The sequence below is a fragment of the Diospyros lotus genome, chromosome 3, assembly GCF_014633365.1.
Source record: "Diospyros lotus cultivar Yz01 chromosome 3, ASM1463336v1, whole genome shotgun sequence".
Classification (NCBI taxonomy): Eukaryota; Viridiplantae; Streptophyta; class Magnoliopsida; order Ericales; family Ebenaceae; genus Diospyros; species Diospyros lotus.
Window position 1 is genome coordinate 23,060,480 of NC_068340.1, and position 21,390 is coordinate 23,081,869.

At 37.3% G+C, this 21,390-nt stretch overlaps 1 protein-coding gene across 1 annotated transcript; it reads left to right on the plus strand.

The window, feature by feature from the left end:
• Positions 1 to 1,014: 1,014 nt before the first annotated feature.
• LOC127798046 (uncharacterized) lies at positions 1,015 to 16,280 on the plus strand. The gene is made up of 7 exons (XM_052331333.1): positions 1,015 to 1,429; positions 13,305 to 13,367; positions 13,447 to 13,526; positions 14,484 to 14,592; positions 15,074 to 15,233; positions 15,518 to 15,681; positions 15,763 to 16,280. The coding sequence occupies exons 1-7, from the start codon at positions 1,427 to 1,429 to the stop codon at positions 16,084 to 16,086; spliced, it is 903 nt and encodes a 300-aa protein (XP_052187293.1). The 5' UTR covers positions 1,015 to 1,426; the 3' UTR covers positions 16,087 to 16,280.
• The last annotated feature ends 5,110 nt before the right edge of the window (positions 16,281 to 21,390 follow it).

Consider the following 21,390-nt stretch of genomic DNA (forward strand, 5'->3'; position numbering starts at 1 on the left):
ACCCGAGATAAAACTCGTGAAGAGCGGGCACAACTCTCGAGGATTCCGATCAAGTTGGAACGGGTCTTGCGGCTCGGCCCGAATTTTTCGGACTCCGCTCCGGATTGTTGACTTACCACGTGTTAGCCTCACAAACGATCCATATGACAAGTGAGACTATTAGTACGTAGGGGTATTCTGATAATTTTAGGTAATGCCACATCAAAAACTACTGATGTTTCATCTAGATTCACATAATGATTTAATAAATATTAAAATAAATTTCACATAACATTTTTAAAATTTAATAAAAGAACATGAATCGATTTTTTTATATATAGAAATAATATAAGCTTTTATTGACTTTCATAATCATGACAATTTTTTCCCAATGTTAATAAAGAACTATTATTTTTTTTTAATTCTCAAAATATCTTATTTATTCTCTTTTCACCGTAATTGTCAGCCATACTAATGATTTGGGTTTCTCTTTAAAAATAAAAGAAATTTACAATTATTATTTTGATGAAATTTGATGGTATAAGCCTATCCTAATTGTCGGCCATCAATATTGATTTGGTTTTATTTTTAAGGTGCGTTTGATAAAGTTAGAAAATGAGGGTCGAATTTCAATTCTCACCCCAACTCCTAGGAATTCCAATTACTTGATTTCAAGGAAAATATTCACTTTTTGAACTAAAATGAAATTTGAATTCCATGAAATTGAAAACTATTTGATAGAATTTCTTAAAATTTAGATAGAAAATAAATTTCATCCTCATTTTTCATGTCTATCAAACGCACCATAAGAGAAAAAGAGACTTACAGTTACTATTTTGATGAAATTTGATGGTATACACCATTTGCAATAGAATTTTAGAGAAAATAGTCAATTCAAATGATGCGAGATATTTGTGTTATTTTTGAAAATAGAGACACCAGATGATTTTTCACCAAACATAAGGGTACGGGGTGAAATTTTCTCTAAATAATAAATAGGAGAATAAATAAATAGAGTGTTGCAAATCACGATCACATAGTATTCAGAATTGGTTCTCTTCTCCTCTGTAATAAAATAGGGTTTCTTTCTCTGGCCTCTCTTCTTCTCTTCCGATCCAATTCTTCTTTTTCCTCTGCTGTTCTCTTCTCGTCGATCATCAATCATCTTTCAAACCTCTCTTTCCCGCATCAGTTTCTGCTTCTTGTTTTCTGTCGTCCTCCTGTCTCTGAGTTCCTGTCCTTCTTCCTCTCCTCTTCCCGTCCTGTCGATCTTGGCGTTTTTGCCCTCGGTTTCGCGTAAGTTTCGGGGCCACCTCAACCCGCGTTTCCAAGAACCCGGTGTGATCCACACACGTTTAACCTAACAAGTTCGAACGTCGACCGGCATCTGTTTCAAAACTTACATTATCGAAGCTAAAACCGGAGGGATCAATCAAACAAAAATAGAATGGTACGCAATTGTGATCTTCTGATTTTTTTTTTTTTTTTTGGTTATAGTTTTCCTGGTTTTATGTGTTCACTCGTATTGGATGTATGTATATATCTGTACGTGGTGAGATTGGGATTAGGGTTTCATCATCAACGGGATTCTATATTTGCGTGATAACTGAACCTTTGATCAACTATTTAATGATATGTAAATCCCCAGAGCTCTTTGCAATTTCGATCTTCGTCTTTGTCTGTTCTTTTTTCCTTATAAACTTGTCCTGAACGAGAATGTTCCTACCCGGAAAAAGTGGAAAAAATAGTTGTTAAAGTATTGTTTGGTTTGGGATTCGCTTTGTTGTTGAATTATATTTTACTGAAACAGCAAACACAATTACCAGCATTTGATTCAGGAGATTTTTGACATTGCACTGGTGATTTTATTTTGTTTTGTTTTTATCGTTTTTCTCTTTCCTTCATATCTGAGCTGGAGCTGGATATCTTTTTAGTATTTTACCCCTTTGTGTGTTTGCCCAACTTTTCTCTTATGGGATAAGTGAGACGTATCATGTTAAATGGAATCAAAGGTGGAACTACCAGTTAAATAAATTCAATGAAGATTTAGCATGGGGCTAGCACTCCCTGAGTGTGCCTCCTTCATTTCATTTCATTTATTTTTGGGACTTTTGACGTTGCCCTTGTTCTCTCTTTTGCACTGATTTCAATTTCGTTAAATATTCTTGGTGATGATGAACAAATCAATAAACAGAATAACTTAAAAAGAGGATAAGATCACTGTTAAATACTGTCTTATTTCGTCCTTAGGTTGGTGTGTTTTTTATTGTCTTAGGAGTTCAAAAGTCTTATCCATCTAAAAGGCGCTTTTAATTTTGGAGTTTGCCAAAGCAGTGTGAATGATCTAGAAACTAGACACATGACTTCTTTGTGATTTTGAACCATATTCATTGTGTTTTGGAAGATAACTATTAAAAAGAAAAACAAGAAGGTGAATAAAGTTAATTTTGGAATTTTACCATGATACTACAAGGTAATATCCAGGTGAGTTGTTGGTGGGAGAGGGAGGTGGGGGAAGCTCTTAAAGGTTTGTGTAACTGAAAATATTATTATACATTTGGTACATACTACATACCTTTGTAGTTTGTCCCAAGGGAACTTGGCCATGATACCAGAAGGAAAATATCTTGTGCCACTGGCCTTATATGACTCTAATTCTTCTGTAAAAAGTACAAATACAGACGCCTAGGTGTCAGGGATATGCTTGCTTAGTAATTAAAGAGACAAAGCAGGATACAAATATATTGGACATGGTAACAAAACAAATAAAGCGACAATAACATAATACCAAGCTTTTATCCTACTGTGTGGGATCGGATACATGAATTCTAGCTCTCTAGTCATTTCTAGACATGCCTTATTTTTTCTAAGGCCCTTGTAACTAATATAATACCTAAATGTCTTCCACTAAGTTTTTCTTTCTCTTTCTCTAGCTCTTTTCTACCATTTTCATTTCACTCAACTCTTCTCATAGGAGCCTTTATCAATCTTCTTTTCACATGATGAAAACATCTTTAATTGTATTTTACGCATCTTATTTTCAGTAGGAGTCACTTTGATCTTATTACAAATAGCCTACTTTCTAATCTTTATCTTTTTTTTTTTTTTGTTTTGATTTTTTATAAGGCTGCATATCCATCTTAGCATTCTCATATCCATTATGGTTATTTTTGCACATGTTGGTGCTTTATTGTCCAACAATTTACCCCATTTGATGAAGTTAGTTTTATATCTTCTTATAAATGTTTTCTTTTAGCTTTAATGGAATCTTATTATCACATAAAACGTCAAATGCACTTTTCTAGTTTAACCATCATTCCTTTATTTTATGGGTAACATCCTTGTTAATCTCCTCAACATTTTGGATGATTGATCTAAGATTTCTGATCTAATACTTTCTTAGTATGACTTAATCTTCTAGTTTTACCGTAACGTCATCTATATTTATATTTTTACTAAACTTACATTCTATATGTTCATTTTTTTTTTTTTTTATCAATTTCATGTCCAAGATGACACAATCACCATTTTCATTTGCCCATCTATTTGTTGATGACAAGTGATGGAATATATCAGTTTAGTTCCCAACCTCCTTCACAAAGTGTGCTATAAATTTTGCGCCTCTGTGAAACACTACAATACTAGGAACCCATGTAAAATGAAGTCAGTCATTTGGAAAATTGATTAGTCGCAAGGATAGAATCATACACTCTGACAGGTTTAGGCGATCCAAGAACAAAATCTATACCAAGATGAATCCACTGGGAAAATAGAAAGTGGTAAGGTATATAAGCCAGTGTATTGAGAATGACCTTTTTCCAGCTGACAAATTCTACATGGCTTCACTGATCATTCAACATTCGGTTTCATCTCTGGCCTAGTAACATACAATCACCATGGGAAGTTTTATCTTGCTGAAAGTATCCTCCGAAACCACCTAGATGAAGTTCTTGAATGATTTGCTCAAACAGAACTTTCTGGTATACATAATTGGCTATCTCAAAATAAGTATTCATCATGCACAACAAAAGGATTGGATGACTTCATGGTTTGCCTGTGCAAATTTCTCATTGCATGGCTGAAATAAGGATATGCTTGGCATTGATTCTTCAGCTCCTCAAAGCCAATGACTTGGTCATGTAAACTAGATGACAAGAAACCTAATCTGTGAGTGCATTGACCACTCTATTAGACTTCCAGACTTATGCTTCAAAAGAGAATTGTTTCAGGAAAACACTAATCTGTGCATGTTTTTGGATTGAATTTCCTTTGGGAATTCAAATATCAAGACACTTCATGATCGAAGTACAAAATTTTTTGATATAACAAATAATGGCACTAATGATCTAAGTACACTCAAAATAAGTCTTTGCTTTAGACTTTCAATCAAGAAAGTCTTTTGCATGCATCTTACCATGAAATATGGAATTTCAATCTCTAACTCTAGAACTTGATTAAGCACTCTTGCTACTTCTCTTCAAGCCTACCACATTCAGTTTGTTCACGAACTATGCTGTGAATTTTAGGGACACTATCGGATCAATTCTTGCCCAATTAACTCTCCCTTATACCCTAGAATGATGGAATATGCAGCGCTGTAAATGACAATTGAATGCAAATGACTTACAGTGATAAACAGAATGAAAACGATAGTGAAAAGTAAAGAAATTAAAGAACAAACACACCAAATTTATACTGATTCAAGCCAACAAAGTTGGCTCTACATCCAGTCGCCTGAGGCCTTCAAATCCACTAGAAACCGAGAGTGTTTACAGCAGTACAACCGTCCCTTACTCCATCCTATTACATCGCTCCCAAGTACAATGAAAATAACCAAAGAGATTTACACCAGATCGCTCTAAGAATCACTGTTCTCACAATCTTGATCTCTTTTTCCCACAACACTCAGCGCACAAGAGGTTTACATTTGATCAGTAATCTTACAAACAGAAAATTGAGAACTCTACCTCTCTTGCTACCCCTTGCCCTCTATTTATAATAGTGCGTGGATATCCCAATGAAGATATAAAATATTTATAGTTTCACCTCATAACTTTTACTAATTATAGTTTTGGGTTACAACTTCTATTTAATTCTTCAAAGTGAACATCCATTATTTTGAATAGCTTTATAATTTGGTTATTTCGGTAAATTTTAGTTAATTTGGCCATTTTGATCAAAATGGTTAAATCAGTTTTCTTAAAATTTGGTTTGTTCAGTTTCACAATAGAATAATTTGGTTTGGTTACCAAACTCTTCCATCACTGACCAAAATAACCGAATGCACACTATGCTTATCATTAAGAACCATTCATCAATGTTTGTGGCCCTCTTATTAGTATCTCTAGTAACCCTCACTTCTCTACAAATCTATTTTATTTTGAGCAGGGATGGAAATAGGGAGGGTATGGGTAGGGGACCTCTTTGCTCGTCCGCGTACCCCCCCCCCCCCCCCCCCCCCACATATCTATTCTTGTCCTTGTACCCTTAGGGCATTTTGTTTACAGGTTTGATCTCTTGCTCGCGTCGGGCAAGATAAGAAATGCCCGACGAGGTCGTGTCACCACAAAACACCCCCCTAGAACACCCCCCCTACCCCCTCGTGTACCAAGCGCCCCGCCCTCTCCCCCAAAGTATAGGCCATACCCCCCATCCCCACATATATGTATGTATGGTACAAGCCATCCCCCCATCCCCACATACATGCATGCATATATTCATATAATTTTATATTTTTTTATATATTATTATAAATTATTATCTAAATAAATTATTAATTCTGATTTATTCAATTAAACTTATAGTTATTTTAATAATTGTGATTATAATCATAATTAATAATTTATTTATTTTTTTAATCAAAACAAAATTTATATATATTTTATGTCTTTTTTAACTGCGTTTGTCAGATAAGAGTGTAATCGAATCGATCAAATTACTCAAATTAAATAGACCAAATTTTTTTCTAAAATCGATTCAACTCGATTGAATAGATGCTCAAATCAAATAGATTAAAAAATAAAAAAAATTAAAAATATCGAACCGTTTATGTTACTCGACATTAACATAGTTCAGCTAATAACAGACTTAAAATCCCCCCTAATTAGATCCTCTATTTTTGCTTCTCCCAAATTAAATCACGTCACACCCCTCTTGAGTAATTTGATTGATTCATTTGCATTCCTATTAGATAGAGATAGCTAAAAAAGACATAAAATATGTATAAATTATGTTACGATTAAAAAAATAAATAAATTATTTATTATGATTATAATTACAGTAACTATAATTTATTTAGATAATAATTTATAATAATATTTAAAAAATCTAAAATTATATGCATGTATGTATGTGGGGATTTTTTTTTTTTTTTTTGGGGGGGGGGGGGAGGGCATGTAGGCGTAGTGAGGCGCAAAGGGTTCTGGAGCCTGAGGCGCGAAGCGCATGAGGCAAGGCGTGCCTTTGCGAAGCGAGGCTCACCTTTTAGAAAAAAAAAACTCAAAATCTTGTAAAATCATAAAAAATTATCAAATTATCAATAATAACACATGTATATCATTAATGATTCATTTTATTCAAATTCTAAACTAATATCATCAAAGTTGATTCATTTATGATGCAAATTATAAACTAGAAACATCATCAAAGTTCAAACTTAAAGTCTCAAACTCAAAGAAGTATCAATCATCATACAAAGTTTTAAAGAAACATATAAACACTATAAGTCCACAATTAAGAAAATGTTTTCATTTTGAAAAGTGCTATTTTTCTAAGTCTGGAAATTAGCGCATTATAAGGAGACATATAAGAAAATGTTTTCATTTTGAAAAACTATTTCTTGGTATTTTGATAGCTAATATTCATTGTTGTTAAAATGATTTTTAATGAATTTTTCAAGAAATAGTAGATATGTATTTTGAGGGTGGTAAAATCGTTAAATCTCGAGTTTGTACTAAAACTAAAATTCTATTTTCTTATTGTTATGGATTTTGATTTTTTAGATATTTTTATTGAATTTGAACGTGGTTACTTTCTTATTTACATTTATGTATTAAAGTAAATGGAAGGTAAAATATAAATAAAAGAAAATATGAACATTTACTTAAACTAAAGAAATGTAAATATGTTGTAATATATACATACTGAAACCGAACAGAGGGGAGGAATTGGGCTGCCTAGGTTTTCACTAAAACCTAACTTTCATGAGGCGCGCCTCTCGCCTCACCGTGCATGGCGGGGGCCTCGTTGAAATCGCCTCGGCCCAGGCGAGGCGCCGAACTGGCGTTTTGCGCCTAGGCGCGCCTTTAACAACTATGGGTGATGGTGGGGCAAGGGCCCTCGTCGGGCAACATAAGAATGCCTGACGCGGGCAGGAGATCAATTCTGATTTTGTTTAACCCTCTATTATGTCCCAATGGCAGTTTTGTAATTTTTGAATTAATTCTTGCAATAATCGTAGCCCACATGGGCCACTTGTGGCAGGAACTAGAACTTTCCTCACAGTTACGCTATGAAACCGCGGAAAGGGCCTATATAAGGCTAGATGTAGGAGGATGGGACTTCTATGTTAAATGAGAAGATTTTTCCCTCTTGAATTCTTTCTTTTCCCTTTCATTCTCTCTCTCTCTCTCTCTTTCTAATTCTCTGCACTTCAAGTCTCGCGCCTAAGACTTGACATTTTGGTATTAGAACCAGTTATTCTCGGCTGTGATTATGGTGTCAGGCAGTTTTGTTGATCGGCGTAATTGAGGCGGTCTAGGCAATGTTTAGGGTGGTGGAAGGCACTCGATTGAAGCAATTGGAAAATCGCATGGAGGCGATGGAATTTGGGATGACTTAGACGCAGGAGGCTGTGGCTCAAAGCAAAGAAGAGATAAGGACGATTCGAGAGGAGCTACGTGAAGATATGGCAGCCTCTCGGGAAGGAGTCCAATGGGAATTATTGAGGGACCGGGAGACCATGGAGCAGTTTGGATAGAGAATCAATAGCATGTTTAGCATGCTATCCTCCCTGCCTCAATTTCAGTTGTCGTCGGAATTCCCTCCCAGAACGGGTCCTGAGCAGGGGTTGGCTAGACTAGGAATTTTTCCTAGGCCACAGGGAGTTATTAAAGCGGGGAATTCATCCTATGAGGAGACTAGAGATCAGGTAAGGGAAGTTAATTCCCCCATATCCAATCAAGGCCCCATGCTGAGATTGAAGATCCTTCTCTTTGAAGGATCCCAAACCATGGTGGTGGATCCGAAGGTGTGAGAGGTTCTTCTAGTTTTATGGTATAATTGAGAATCAAAGAATCAATCTAGCTACCACCTATCTAAATGATACGGTTGATGCATGGTTCCAGAGGTGGTATGGATCGAGGGGAATGAATGCTAGGTGGATAGATTTTGTTGAAGAATTATGTGTAAGATTTGGTGAGAGAAACATGACAGATGTAGTAGAAGAGTTTAACAAACTTAAGCATGAAGGATTCGTGACTGAATATCAAGAGAAGTTTGAGGAATTAGGGGCACTGATGTGGAATGCACAATCCACCTTAACGGACTAATACTTTGTGTCTAGCTTTATTAGCGGCCTCAAGGATGAATTGAGGTCAATGATAAAAATGATGATGCCTACCATGCTTAGGCAAGCGGCAGAGAAAGCTAGATTGCAAGAGTGTCACGGACCTGCTGCTATCTTTTAAATTTTTGCTTTTAGCATGGTTAATTTTCTACTACATTGTAGTTGCTTATTTCCATTACTGTATTTACATTCCAACTAGCAATCGATTAGGATGTCAAGCCACGTGTAAGGCCTTAGGAAAAGACAAGAGAATCTATTAGGGGAAAGGACAAGGCAATCGGTTGTAACCGCTTGAGTGGGCGAGATTCCGTCCCCACCGAGTGAGTATATTAACTCTTCCACCCTTTTGGGAGAGGACATGGAATGATTAGAACTTTTTCTCCATTACTCTCTCTCTCATTGCTCTCGTTCTCCTATTCTCCTCCCTATCTTGCATCTCTGCTCCTCTTTCCTCCCTTTTTACTTCTGTTCGCCCTTGAATCACACTGATTCAAGGTAATTCTCTTTGTCACACCATGACAAAGAGTTAACGTTGGAGGGAACCCTTACCACCTAGCAACGCTTCATCAGGAGGGAATACTCGAGCCATAGTGGCTGGAGGAGCAATAGGGGGGCTTAGGGCGAATCCTAACCCCCTTTGATCCACTACTATGGAGCAGAGGAGGCTCATGGGGCTGTGTTACAAATGTGGAGAGAAGTTTGGGGTGGGGCATATATGCAGGAGACAATTGTTGAATATGGAAGGGGAGGAGGAAGATAGAGGTGACGAATGGGTGGATGGAATAGAAGGGGAGCATAGGCAAGAAGTGACAACAACCCCTACCACCGAAGAAACGAAGCAAGAAGGGGTAGAAATCTCATTTCATGCTCTCAGAGGGGGTATAACTGGGAAGATCATCAAAGTGCAAGGACAAGTGGGAGATGGGAAGCTACTAGTGCTGGTAGATAGTGGCAGTACACATAGCTTCTTAAATGAAGCTACTGCCTTGGAGTTGAGGTGCAAGATGACTGTCACAACCCCATTATTATCAGTGACAGTGGCTAATGGGAGCAAAATGTATAACCACAACAAGTGTGAAGGGTTCAGGTGGGTTATGCAAGGGCAGGAGTTCCAAGTTGATTTGAAAATCCTTGAACTGAGAGATTGTGACATAGTCTTGGGCTTTGATTGGATGAGGATAGTAAGTCCTCTCACATTTGACTTCAACAAACTGGAAGTCACAGTGGATAAGGGAAGCACCAAATTGACTCTGAGGGGCTTCATGGAGCAGGGAGAGTGTAAATTGATAAAAGGGAGCAAATTATAGAGGCTGATGCAAAGCAAGGGGGGCCGGGGGGGGGGGGGGGGGAATTGCTGAATTATATTCTATCCATGCGTGGGAATGGAATGGACATGAAGGGAAGTTGAGTATGAACAACAGAAGAAGGGGGGCAGCATGGGCATACTTCAATCCTCCACTAATGTACAATTTCTTGATAGCTTAAATTTATTCTTGCGAGAATGCCAAGACCTATTTGCTGAGCCCCACTCACTGCCACCCCAAAGAGCCGTTGACCACTCCATATACCTTAAGCCAAACTCACTTCTAGTGAACCTACGTGCATATAGGAACTCACCCATCCAAAAAGCCGAGATAGAGAAGCAAGTCACTAATATGCTCTCTACTTCTATTATCAGACCCTCTCAAAGTCCATTTGCCTCTCCCAATTTACTTGTTAAAAAAAAAAAAAGATGAGTCCTGGAGGTTTTGTGCTGACTATTGTCAACTCAATGCCAACATCATCAAAAACAAGTTTCCGACACCCCTCATTGACGACCTTTTAGATAAATTGAATGGGGCACAAATTTTTTCCAAGCTAGACCTGAGATCAGGTTATCACCAGATTCGGATGACCACTAATGACATACCTAAAACTGCATTTAGTACACATCAATGGTTGTATGAGTTTGTGGTCATGCCCTTTGGGCTCACAAACATTCCAACAACTTTCCAGGCCTTAAAGAACCAAATTTTTCAGCCTTACTTGAGGAAGTTTATCCTGGTTTTCTTTGATGACATCCTCATATACAACTCGAACTATGAACAACACCTAGACCACCTTTGTACCACCTTTGAGGTCTTGACTTCTAACAAGTTGTATGTTAAGCTATCAAAGTGTACTTTTACTATAAAAGAAGTGGAGTATCTAGGCCATATCATATTGGGAGAAGGGGTGAAGACTGATCCCAATAAGGTCATAACCATGGTGGAGTGGCCTAGGCTGTAGACAGTAAAAGAGCTAAGAGACTTCCTAGGGTTAACAGGTTATTACCAGAATTTCATACAGAATTATGGCTCCATCAGTAAGCCCCTAACTAAGTTCCTCAAGAAGGATAACTTCCGGTGGAACCCATGGGCTGAGGCAACCTTCTTGACACTCAAGAAGGCCATGACAGAAGCACCGGTGCTAGCTCTCCCAGATTTTTCCAAAACATTTGTGATGGAAATAGATGCATGTGACAATGGGTTAGGTGCATTGATTGTTAATGCAGGAGGGAAGACCCCTGTCCTGTATCAATCAAGCCTTGGCTCCAAGACACTTAGGCTTAAGTGTTTATGACAAGGACCTATTGGCCGTGTTAGGGGCTATTGAGAAATGGAGGCACTACTTAGAAGCTGGACCCTTCGTTATCAAGACTGATTATGAGAGTCAACAATTTTTATCCCAACAAAGGCTGCACACCCAGTTGTAGAGGAATGGAGTGTCCAAATTAATGGGGTTGGATTATACTATTGTGTATCGCAAAGGGAAGGAAAATGTTGTAGCAGATGCCCTTTTAAGAAGGGAAGAAAAAGGGGAATGTTAGTCTATAACGATTGTGGTGCCTGGGTGGGTTAAGGAGGTGGTAGGAAGTTATGACCAAACCCCATGGGTTTAAGACCTAATAACCCAGCTTGTAGAGAACTCAGGGTAGGGGAATGTTAGTCTATAACGACTGTGGTGCCTGGGTGGGTTAAGGAGGTGGTAGGAAGTTATGACCAAACCCCATGGGTTTAAGACCTAATAACCCAGCTTGTAGAGAACTCAGGGTATACCCTCTCCCATGGGCTGGTAAGATTTAATGGCAGGTTGGTAGTGGGAGAGGATGAGGCACTCAAGAGGCGGATCATAGCCTCTTTACATGCTTCTCCAATAGGTGGCCACTTGGGGTTACAAGCCACCTACCAGAAGGTGAGGCAACTGTTCTATTGGTCGAGACAAAAGAAGGCAATGGTAAGTTTTGTGTTGTCGTGTGAGGTATGTCAAAGATGCAAGCATGAGAACGTGGCTTACCCGGGCTTGCTGCAACCGTTGGTAGTGCCAGAACAAGCATGGGAAGGGGTCTCTATGGACTTCATAGAAGGGCTTCCCAAATCAGAGGGTAAGGATGTAGTTTTGGTTGTGGTAGATGGATTGACTAAGTTCTCCCATTTTATTAGTCTAACCCATCATTTCTTAGCACAAGAGGTAGCAAGCAAGTTCATGGATTCAGTGGTTAAACTACATGGGGTTCCTAGGTCTATTGTCTCGGATAGAGACAAGGTTTTCACAAGTGTGTTTTGGCAAGAATTGTTCAGGAGCATGGGGATAGGGCTGCACATGTCCACTGCCTACCACCCCCAAACCGATGGCCAAACCGAGAGAGTTAACTAATGCTTGGAGACTTATCTGAGGTCTATGTGTTTCAATAGGCCTAGGAGTTGGAATTAATGGTTGTCATTAGCTAAGTGGTGGTACAATTCCAGCCACTACAGTGCCATCAACAAGGGTCCTTTTGAAGCGGTGTTTGGCTATAAGCCACCCCTCATCCCAACCCTATTGAGTTCTACAGCTACTATGGCCTCAGTGGAGTAGTACCTACAACAAAGGCAGGAGGTTTTGAAGGTATTGAAGAGGGAGTTGGCCATAGCACAGAACAAGATGAAGTAGAATGCCGATAAGAAGAGGAGTGACTAGGAAGAAGAGGTTTTGAAGGTATTGTCGTCATTGCTGATAATTTCACAACAATTTGATAACAAATTAATCTTATATTAATGTAAGCAATAAGCTAAAAAGCAACTACGACAATATTTTATAATGTTCCAATACATTAAAAAATACCACATCAGTTTGTTGGTGGTGAGTGAGAGAGATAAGAGAGACCATAACTAGGTTAGGTTTCAAGTTTGTGAGAACATGTCTTATTTAGGGCCTTTTTTTTAAAAATCTATATATTACAATATTTAATTAGATAAAATAATATATATTTATGTGTGTGTGTGTGTAAATATATCAAGGTCGGGCATGGGTAGGGGATCCTATCCTCCTTGCCACCTTACCCATACCCTCCCTTAAGGTATTTTTTGATACCCCAACCCCCCCACTCAGGTTGCTGGATACACATTGCCATCCCTAATTATGAGTTGCCCTATCTCATGTCATGGAGGATCAAAATATTAATTTTAGGGGAGGATTATGAATCTCATGTTTTTTTATTTTCTTCTAATGCTTGTTTTTACAAGTTTGTTTGGCTGAAGGCTTTGTTTAGATCTAAAAGTTGATTTCAAACATGAAAATATGTCATCAACCCTGTATTTTTGGTTCGTTATAATGCTCCAATATTGTCTCTCATTGCTGGGTTGAATTTTTTGTTATTGTTATAGTTGGCTCTTCCTATCCAGAATAAGAAAGCCTACTTTTCTTGAGCTTTGTCCTGTTCTTGTCATACTTACTGGATTTCTGTTTGTTCTTTTTTCAGTCATCACTCGCAGCTGCCAGAGCAGACAACTTCTACTACCCTCCAGAATGGAGCCCAAAAAAGGTATTGCTTGAGTTTTGTGCTATATATTTTGATCTATAATTAGTGGATTGTCAAGATTCTTACACCATTTTTTAACCAGGGTTCTCTGAACAAGTTCCATGGTCAACATGCTCTGAGGGAGAGAGCAAGAAAGATAGATCAAGGAATTTTGATTATAAGGTACTGATCACTTGCGTCTTATCTGGCGCACCACCATATCATTGTAACTTAAAGGGATGTTGTGTTTGTTTCTGTTATTTATCTAGTAGTTGCTCTATAATTTTAGGAAGTGATAGAACTTCTTGGTTGTCACCCTTAGAACTTGGGATTATTGCCCTTGTGCGGTCCCCCGCCGCTCGTGCCCTCAATTTCGGCAAAGGCAAAGCCTCACTGCGCAGGGCAATGAGTCGAACCTATGACCTATTGGTACGAATCTCAATTTATCATGGCCCAACCATTTGACCTATGCCTTTGGGGGGCATTGTCACCCTTAGGATTTCTATTGAAGAAAGTGAGTGTGAGATTATATGAGGAAAGGATATGAGGCACACCTGCACAAAGGACATACCCCTGGGTTGTGCAAGGATAAGGGGCAGGAACTGAGAACATCATCTAACTAGAGCTAAGATGAGTACTATTCAGTAGCAGGTTAACATTTTTTTGTAAATTACCTGATCCAATAAATATCTATGACGTACCTAAAAAAAAAAAGGGAAATCCAATTCAATTCCAATTTTACATCTAGTGCCAACCATAAAATAACTCTGCCATTAAGCTGGAAGATGATGGTCCGCAGTTAAGTACCTATTAGTTTGTTCCAAGAATTTTTCTTTTATGCTGGAGGTTTTACATTTCTTGCAAGTCTTCTTCATTAGTGTTCTATGTACTGTTTACAAATGGGAGCATCTGAATACTTGTTTGTAGCTCGGATATATCATATTTAATTTCAGAATGATAATTAATAAGAGCTAAAAGTAGGGCATCATCTGCTTGCTTATAACCTTGCGTCCTGGACAAACAGCAATTTGGCCAATAACTGGATGCGCTTCAGAAACATTACCCTGTTGAAAACTTGTGTGTTTTGTTTGTTTGTTATAAGAAATGCCTGGTTACTAATAATCATTTGGTCTTTTCCAGGTTTGAAATGCCTTTCAATATCTGGTGTGGTGGATGCAATTCCATGATTGCAAAAGGTGTGAGGTTTAATGCAGAGAAGAAACAAGTGGGGAATTATTATTCTACAAAGGTAAGCTTAATCACAGCAATAATCTTCTGGGTCCTGTTAAGGACTTATGTACTGGAAACAAACATAGATGGTGATGGACATGCAACTACAGATAAGTTAGCTCAGAGAAACTATTGGGGCTTCTATGTTAATCACCTTGAGTGGAGGTGGACATGACCTTTCATGTTACTGTATGTGGTGTTCTGCATCTTTCTGATGCAAATGATTTTGAGAGGTGAACTGGCATCTCTCTCTCTCTCTCTCTATATATATATATATATGTATATATATGTAATGAATTGGCTTTTTTTTTTTAGCACAAAACAGATCCTACTCTTACCTTCTAATGTGGTCACTAAAAGAAAAACAAGCGACTGAGAACCTTTTAACGGCATCTTCTGTTTCTCTGGATGTTGCACCTATTTTATCATTGTTGTCAGTACCATTAGTTGCTAACTCCATGAAGTTTCTGAATTAACAGTTTCTAATTTTTTATTTCCAGATATGGAGTTTTACTATGAAATCTGCATGCTGCAAGCACGTGATTGTTATCCAGACAGATCCCAAAAACTGCGAGTATGTGATTATTAGTGGGGCCCAGCGAAAGACTGAGGATTATGACATTGAGGATGCAGAAACCTTGTTACTTCCTGCTGATGAAGGTATGCATTAACATTAAATGTATTTATGATTGAATGCTTTACAGAAATAACGTGTTCATTATATTTGCAAGCTTTTATAGCAAACTAGTTTATAATTGTGCTTCTAGTAAATCTGCCACTTGTACAAATAGTTTATGAGGTCTATGTGATCACATAATTTGTGTACCGTTTTTTTATCTTCCTCCTGATTATGGAACTTCTCCTTAGAGACCACCAAAGGGCTTGTGGTGTGATGTAGAGTTTCCAACATAACTTTTTTTTTTCTTTTTCTAAAATGTTTCCAGATAGAAGTAAGCTTGCAGACCCATTTTACCGTCTAGAACATCAGGAAGAGGATCTGCAGAAGAAGAAAGAAGCTGAGCCAGTATTGGTGCGCCTTCAGCGTGTATCTGATGCCAGGCATTCTGATGATTATGCTCTGAACAAGGCTCTACGGGCCCAACTTAGGGTAAAGTTTTGAATTCATGTTAGATGGTCCTCCTTGGCGTCATTATCCCATAATATTGTCTTCAATTGTTATTTTTTACAGGGTCAAAAGAAGAGAGTTGCTGAAGAAGAGACAGCTTCCAGGAAACTGGGCCTTGGCATAAGACTTCTCCCTGCATCTGAAGAAGATGCTGCCACTGCAGCACGCATGAAGTTCCCCACCAAGTTTGACAGAAATAGAAAGGAGACTCGGGCGGTGATCCGTTCTTCATCAATTTTCCCGGCATCGTCATCAGGGTCGTCTTCTAAATTGAGTTCAAGAAGGCAGGAGCTGGAGTCCAAGAGAAGAAAAATTATGGCAGGTGCTGCATCGAACCTACTGGTAGGGGGTTTTAAACCATCTTCATTGTCTAAGAGGGCTGTTTAAGATGGCCCTGATGGGTGGCAAATGTTAGTGTTGAATTATATGTTGTGCTGGTGAGTCTTGCCTTGTATAGTGTCGTCAGTCGGTGATAGCCTTTAAGGGTTTGAAGTTGGGTTACACTTTGTGATGGTGACGCAATTTGGTTTATTTTGCTTGCAAAATGTATATATGTATACGAGTGCTGATTTGGATTTGCATTTGCATCATTGCCTGTTGGACGCGTCTTTTTCCGTTTACATTTTCTGAATATTAGTATGTTATGGTGTTTTCTTTGATCAACATAATGGCTTAGTAGTTAGATTGCATGGTTGTGGTCCAAGTTAGTTTGTGATGTCAACTGGGGCTCGGAATAAATTGGACAAATGTAAACATGGAAAATAAGTTTACTTCCAAACGGTTTCTTCTTGATAAGTTGCGACCATTCCAACAAGTATGTTTCTTTTTGATAAGTAGCAACCATTTAAACAAGCTGGTTTCTTCTTGATAAGTTGCAACCATTTAAAACAACTAATGAATACAAAAGTTATTGTTAGCAGTTGATAATTACATCATAAAAAGAACTCTTGTTCTCTCTTTTTTTTAAAAATCTATAGTTTTCACGAATTTACAAGAGAGAATTTTTAATTCTATAGCTAAGGGTTTTTAGGCATTGTTGCATCTTGGAAGTGACTTTGCCTTAACCTTATTGCATTGTAGAGGGCAAATATTATTTTAAGACAATGATTTATGCCTTCAAGTCGGTTTGCGCTAGCAAATTTAAAGTGATATTTGATTATGGAATTTAAATTTTGGTGAATCTTATAATTTTAGAAACTTGAGAGGTTTGATAATTTTATACGTTGGGTAAATAAGATATGATTTTTATTTTTACTAAATTGGCTATCGTTTATGAGTTGGATGACCGAATATGTTCAAAACTGTTTTGAACATATTCGGATTGAGGAAGAGACTCGAATCCGTGAGAACAAATTTGAATCGGAGTCGGGTGGAACAAAAGTGAATTTTATTAAAACGGGCACCAAGGATAAGAAAAGAGGTAGTGGAGACCAGAGCAAGTTTTCTTGTAAGGGCCCACTCTCGATTATTTTCGCTACTATAGGATATTTAAAAGAAGATCATCATAGAGATGATATAGAATAAACCATAATAAAATAAACAACTCAATTCATTACGAGCAGCAAAAACTAAATTAAGCTTCAGTTACATTTTCAATATCTCATAAGTTTGGGGCTCTAAAGCCATACAAAATAATTAAGAGGTTCTAATGTTAACTAACAAAATAAAAATCATTTCATCTCAAACCTCACCAAACTGCTAAATAGGATCTTCAAGTTAGGACGCGTCTCCGTACACCACTATTCCTGGGCTTTAGTTCCACTAGACTCGCCTCCAAAAATAGCCTTCCATTTACTTGGAATGGCAAAGAAGATAAGTGAGCCACAAGACTCAGCAAGTTCTAGCTAGGAACAATGACTAATGAATAGGAATCAAGAATATGGTAACACTAAAAAGAGTAATCAAGAACTCAATAGTTTTATACAAGATTCGCAATTTAAGACTTAATCAATCATAAGTTAAATGTATTATACTACCATATATCACCATGTAATGTGCATATAAAATTAAGTGTCAGAATCTAATCTCGTAGGCTCACAAGCCATCAATTAACACATGCCAAAGTGTATCATGTAAATAAAAATTCACCAATAAATATGGAGCTAACCTGCTGGGTTATGGCCACCTCATTTCGCGCCAAATGCTCTAGGGTACTCTTTTCCTCCGCGCAAAATAATAGGTGCGCAAAGATAAATAATACAAAGTATCACAACATGCACATGCTGGACATGTACGAAACATATCATGCATTCTTTTCCACATATATATAGATATCACGAAATCTCATCTCACAAATTATTGCCTTGCTTATACAAATAATTGCCTTGCTTATACAAATAATTTCTTCCCATCCCACAATACTGGGTAGCTTTTCACTCTCATCAAGCATACACACGTTATAGTAATTTATTCAATAATTCATTAAATCAATTGATATTTTACTCTTGAAAAATAAAATAGTTTTTATAATGACTATGTGAAAATCAATCTTCAATCTATAATCTAGTTGAAGCAAAGTTATGAAAATCAATTTTTCTTGAATTTTATAGGAAGTAAGGTTGAGTGTTAAGATTCAAAATTAATAACCTTTTAATAATCTCAACTTACTTTCAAAAGAAACGAAATTAGGAAATGTTAAGTGTTCAGATTTTCCAAATGGATAGTCGACTATGGGATTATGGTCTGTCGACTATGCCTATAGATAGTCGACTATGGGCTTATGGATAGTCGACTATGGGCTTATGGATAGTCAATTATGAGCTATTTTTTAAATGGATAGTCGATTATGGGATTATGGTCTGTCGACTATGCCTATAGATAGTCGACTATGGACTTATTGATAGTCGATTATGGGCTTATGAATAGTCGACTATGGGCTTATGGATAGTCAATTATGAGCTATGGATAGTCAATTATAAGCTATGGATAGTTGACTATGGCCAAGTTTCTGTCGACTATGGATTTTCTATGTCGATTATGAATTTTCTCCGTCGACTATGTATGTGGGCTTTGAATATATATAAGTGAATGGAAATGGGTTTGCTTTGAGCAGAGCATCAAGTAGCTTGGGTGTGGGTAAATATATGTACTTATATATATATATATATTGGTGGGTCTTGGGTTCGTTGGAATAGGGGAACCAAAATATATAAATAAAAGTTGGTCACTAGGTTTCTTGGTTGAACAGGGGAGCATCCGAATGGAGTGAGTGTATATATATGTATTACAAATGGGTCACGGTGGGTTGCTGGAACAGGGGGCGACCGAGCAGGGGGGTAGGCATATATATATGTATATAAATTTTCTGGGTGATCCAAAAGGGCGAGGGGTATTCGGATGAAGTTGTTTATATAAGTATACATGATCCGAGTAGGGCATGGCGTAATCGAATGAAGTAGAGATTACGCATAAAACTATCCGAATCATGAGTTATAAACAAGGGCTATGCACATATAACTATATATATATATATATATATATATATGAATCCATATAATTCAGCTTTTTGGATACAAATGAAGAAGGTTTGTACCCTTACCTACTGAAATGCCATTCACTGGAAGAAATAGGGGTGATGTGAGTCCCCGCTGTGCTTTCAACAAGACTGTGTATGTGTATATTTTTATATATATAAAGCTTCTTTACGCGACGAAATAGAGCAATAGGGAGACAAATACACATATATATATAGACTCACAATCGAGAGGGCTAAAGAAACTTGCCTTAGGAGCTATCCCAACAGGAAAGAAGCAGCTAGACCCTTCCACTGAGCTTAGGTCACCAACAACAAAATGAGAGAGAAAGAAGATGAAGGCAATGGAACAGTGAAGGAGAAACAAAAAGAGAACACGATGCTGAAATGGGAGATACGTTCTGGCGAAAAGAAAAAAGAGGATTGCAGAAGAACAGCTACAGGTCTGCATTGACCCCCCTACAAAGACTGATTTGCCATTTCTTTTTTTTTTTATAACAGACAAGCTTTTTAGGGCATTTTTGATATTTGACACATATCCTTATTTCAATTTTCTTTTCCTTATTCACATAAAAATTTAAATCCTTTACCATTGGGCCTAAGCCCAACCCAACACTTATATAGCCCACCTGATAAACCCATGGACTCATTAACTAATTAACTGAGGCCCATTTTATTATTTTTAATTTATTAAAAATTATATCCGTATACTTATTTTCACTATTACATGAATCACAAAATAAAATTATATAAATCTAAAGTTATTTCTATGTCATCAAAGAGATTTATCATCAAGTATTAAAATACTTAGACCCACATTTAAAATGTTATTAAACTGATGTTAAGTGTTAGAACATCTAGGCCTACTCTAGAGTCGTTACATTTCCGATGACAGTTCCTCTTAGAGTAACAAGAAAAACAAGACTCGTTGTTTCTATGGGAATAAGGGGAATTTCAAGAAAGATTGCCGGTTTAGGAAGAAGCAGAAAACGAAGACTTCCAATAAGATGCACGACTGTGCTTGAACAAGAGATTGCTGAGTTGATTGCCATGGTTTCTGATTTGACCGGTAAGCATGATAACCGAACTCCACATGATAACAGCAAACAAGGCTGTTGGTTTGGTGGGTATGATTCAGGTGCAATGGTACATGGGTGCTATGACAAGTCCTCGTTTAAGGAGTGTGAAGAAGCTGATGAGAAGGAGTTGATGGGGGAAGCCATAATGCTGCCAAAGTGGTTGGCAATGGCAAAGGAACTATGGAGCTTTTCTTTTGCATCTGGAAAGAAATTGACCTTGGTGAATGCTTTGCATGTTCCTGATTTTGGAAAGAACCTTGTATAAGCAAATTTGTTGTGTAAGAAAGGCATTAAAGTTGTACTATGTCTAAGAATAGGGTGTTTGTAGGAAAGGATATGCTTGTGATGGGATGTTCAAGTTAAACATCAATAATAATAATAATAATAAGAACAATGTTTCTGCTTATTTTCTTGAGTTAATTATCATCCACTTTATGGCATAATCGATTAGCACATGTTAACTATAGATCTTTAAAATATATGTGCAAAAAAATTTATATATATTTCTTGCAATATACATAATGAAGATAAATGCGAAACAGGTGTGTAAGCTAAAATGATTAAGAAACCTTTTCCAAAGTAGACAGAAATTTTGAAATGATTGAAATTATATAATTCTAATTTATGTGAATTAAATGGTCTATTAACTTGAGATGGTAATAGATATTTTATCACATTTATAGACGATTTTAGTAAATTTACACATGTATATTTGATGAAAATCTAAAGATCACGCATTTGCCATGTTTAAGAAATTTAAGACATTGGTAAAAAAATCAAGGATTTACGAAGTGCAATTGGGGTGGAGAATACTTTCCCATTGAGTTTTGAAATTTTTGTGAAGAAAATGGTACAATTCATCAAACTAGTGCCCTTATGCACTTTGTCAGAATGATTTGGTAGAAAGAAAGAATGGTACTTTGGTTGATTTGGTAAATTCCATGTTTTTGAATGCTAAATTACCAACAAACTTGTGGGAAGAATGTTGATGTACCCGGAAAGATGAGGCAGGTAAAGCGGAACTGGGGAAAGAAAAAAGACCCTCTTGGCCCAGCTGAGGGAAAACCACTCGGCATAGTCGAGTGGCCAAGACCACTCGGCCTGACCGAGTGGCCACGGCCACTCGGCGACCCCCATTCG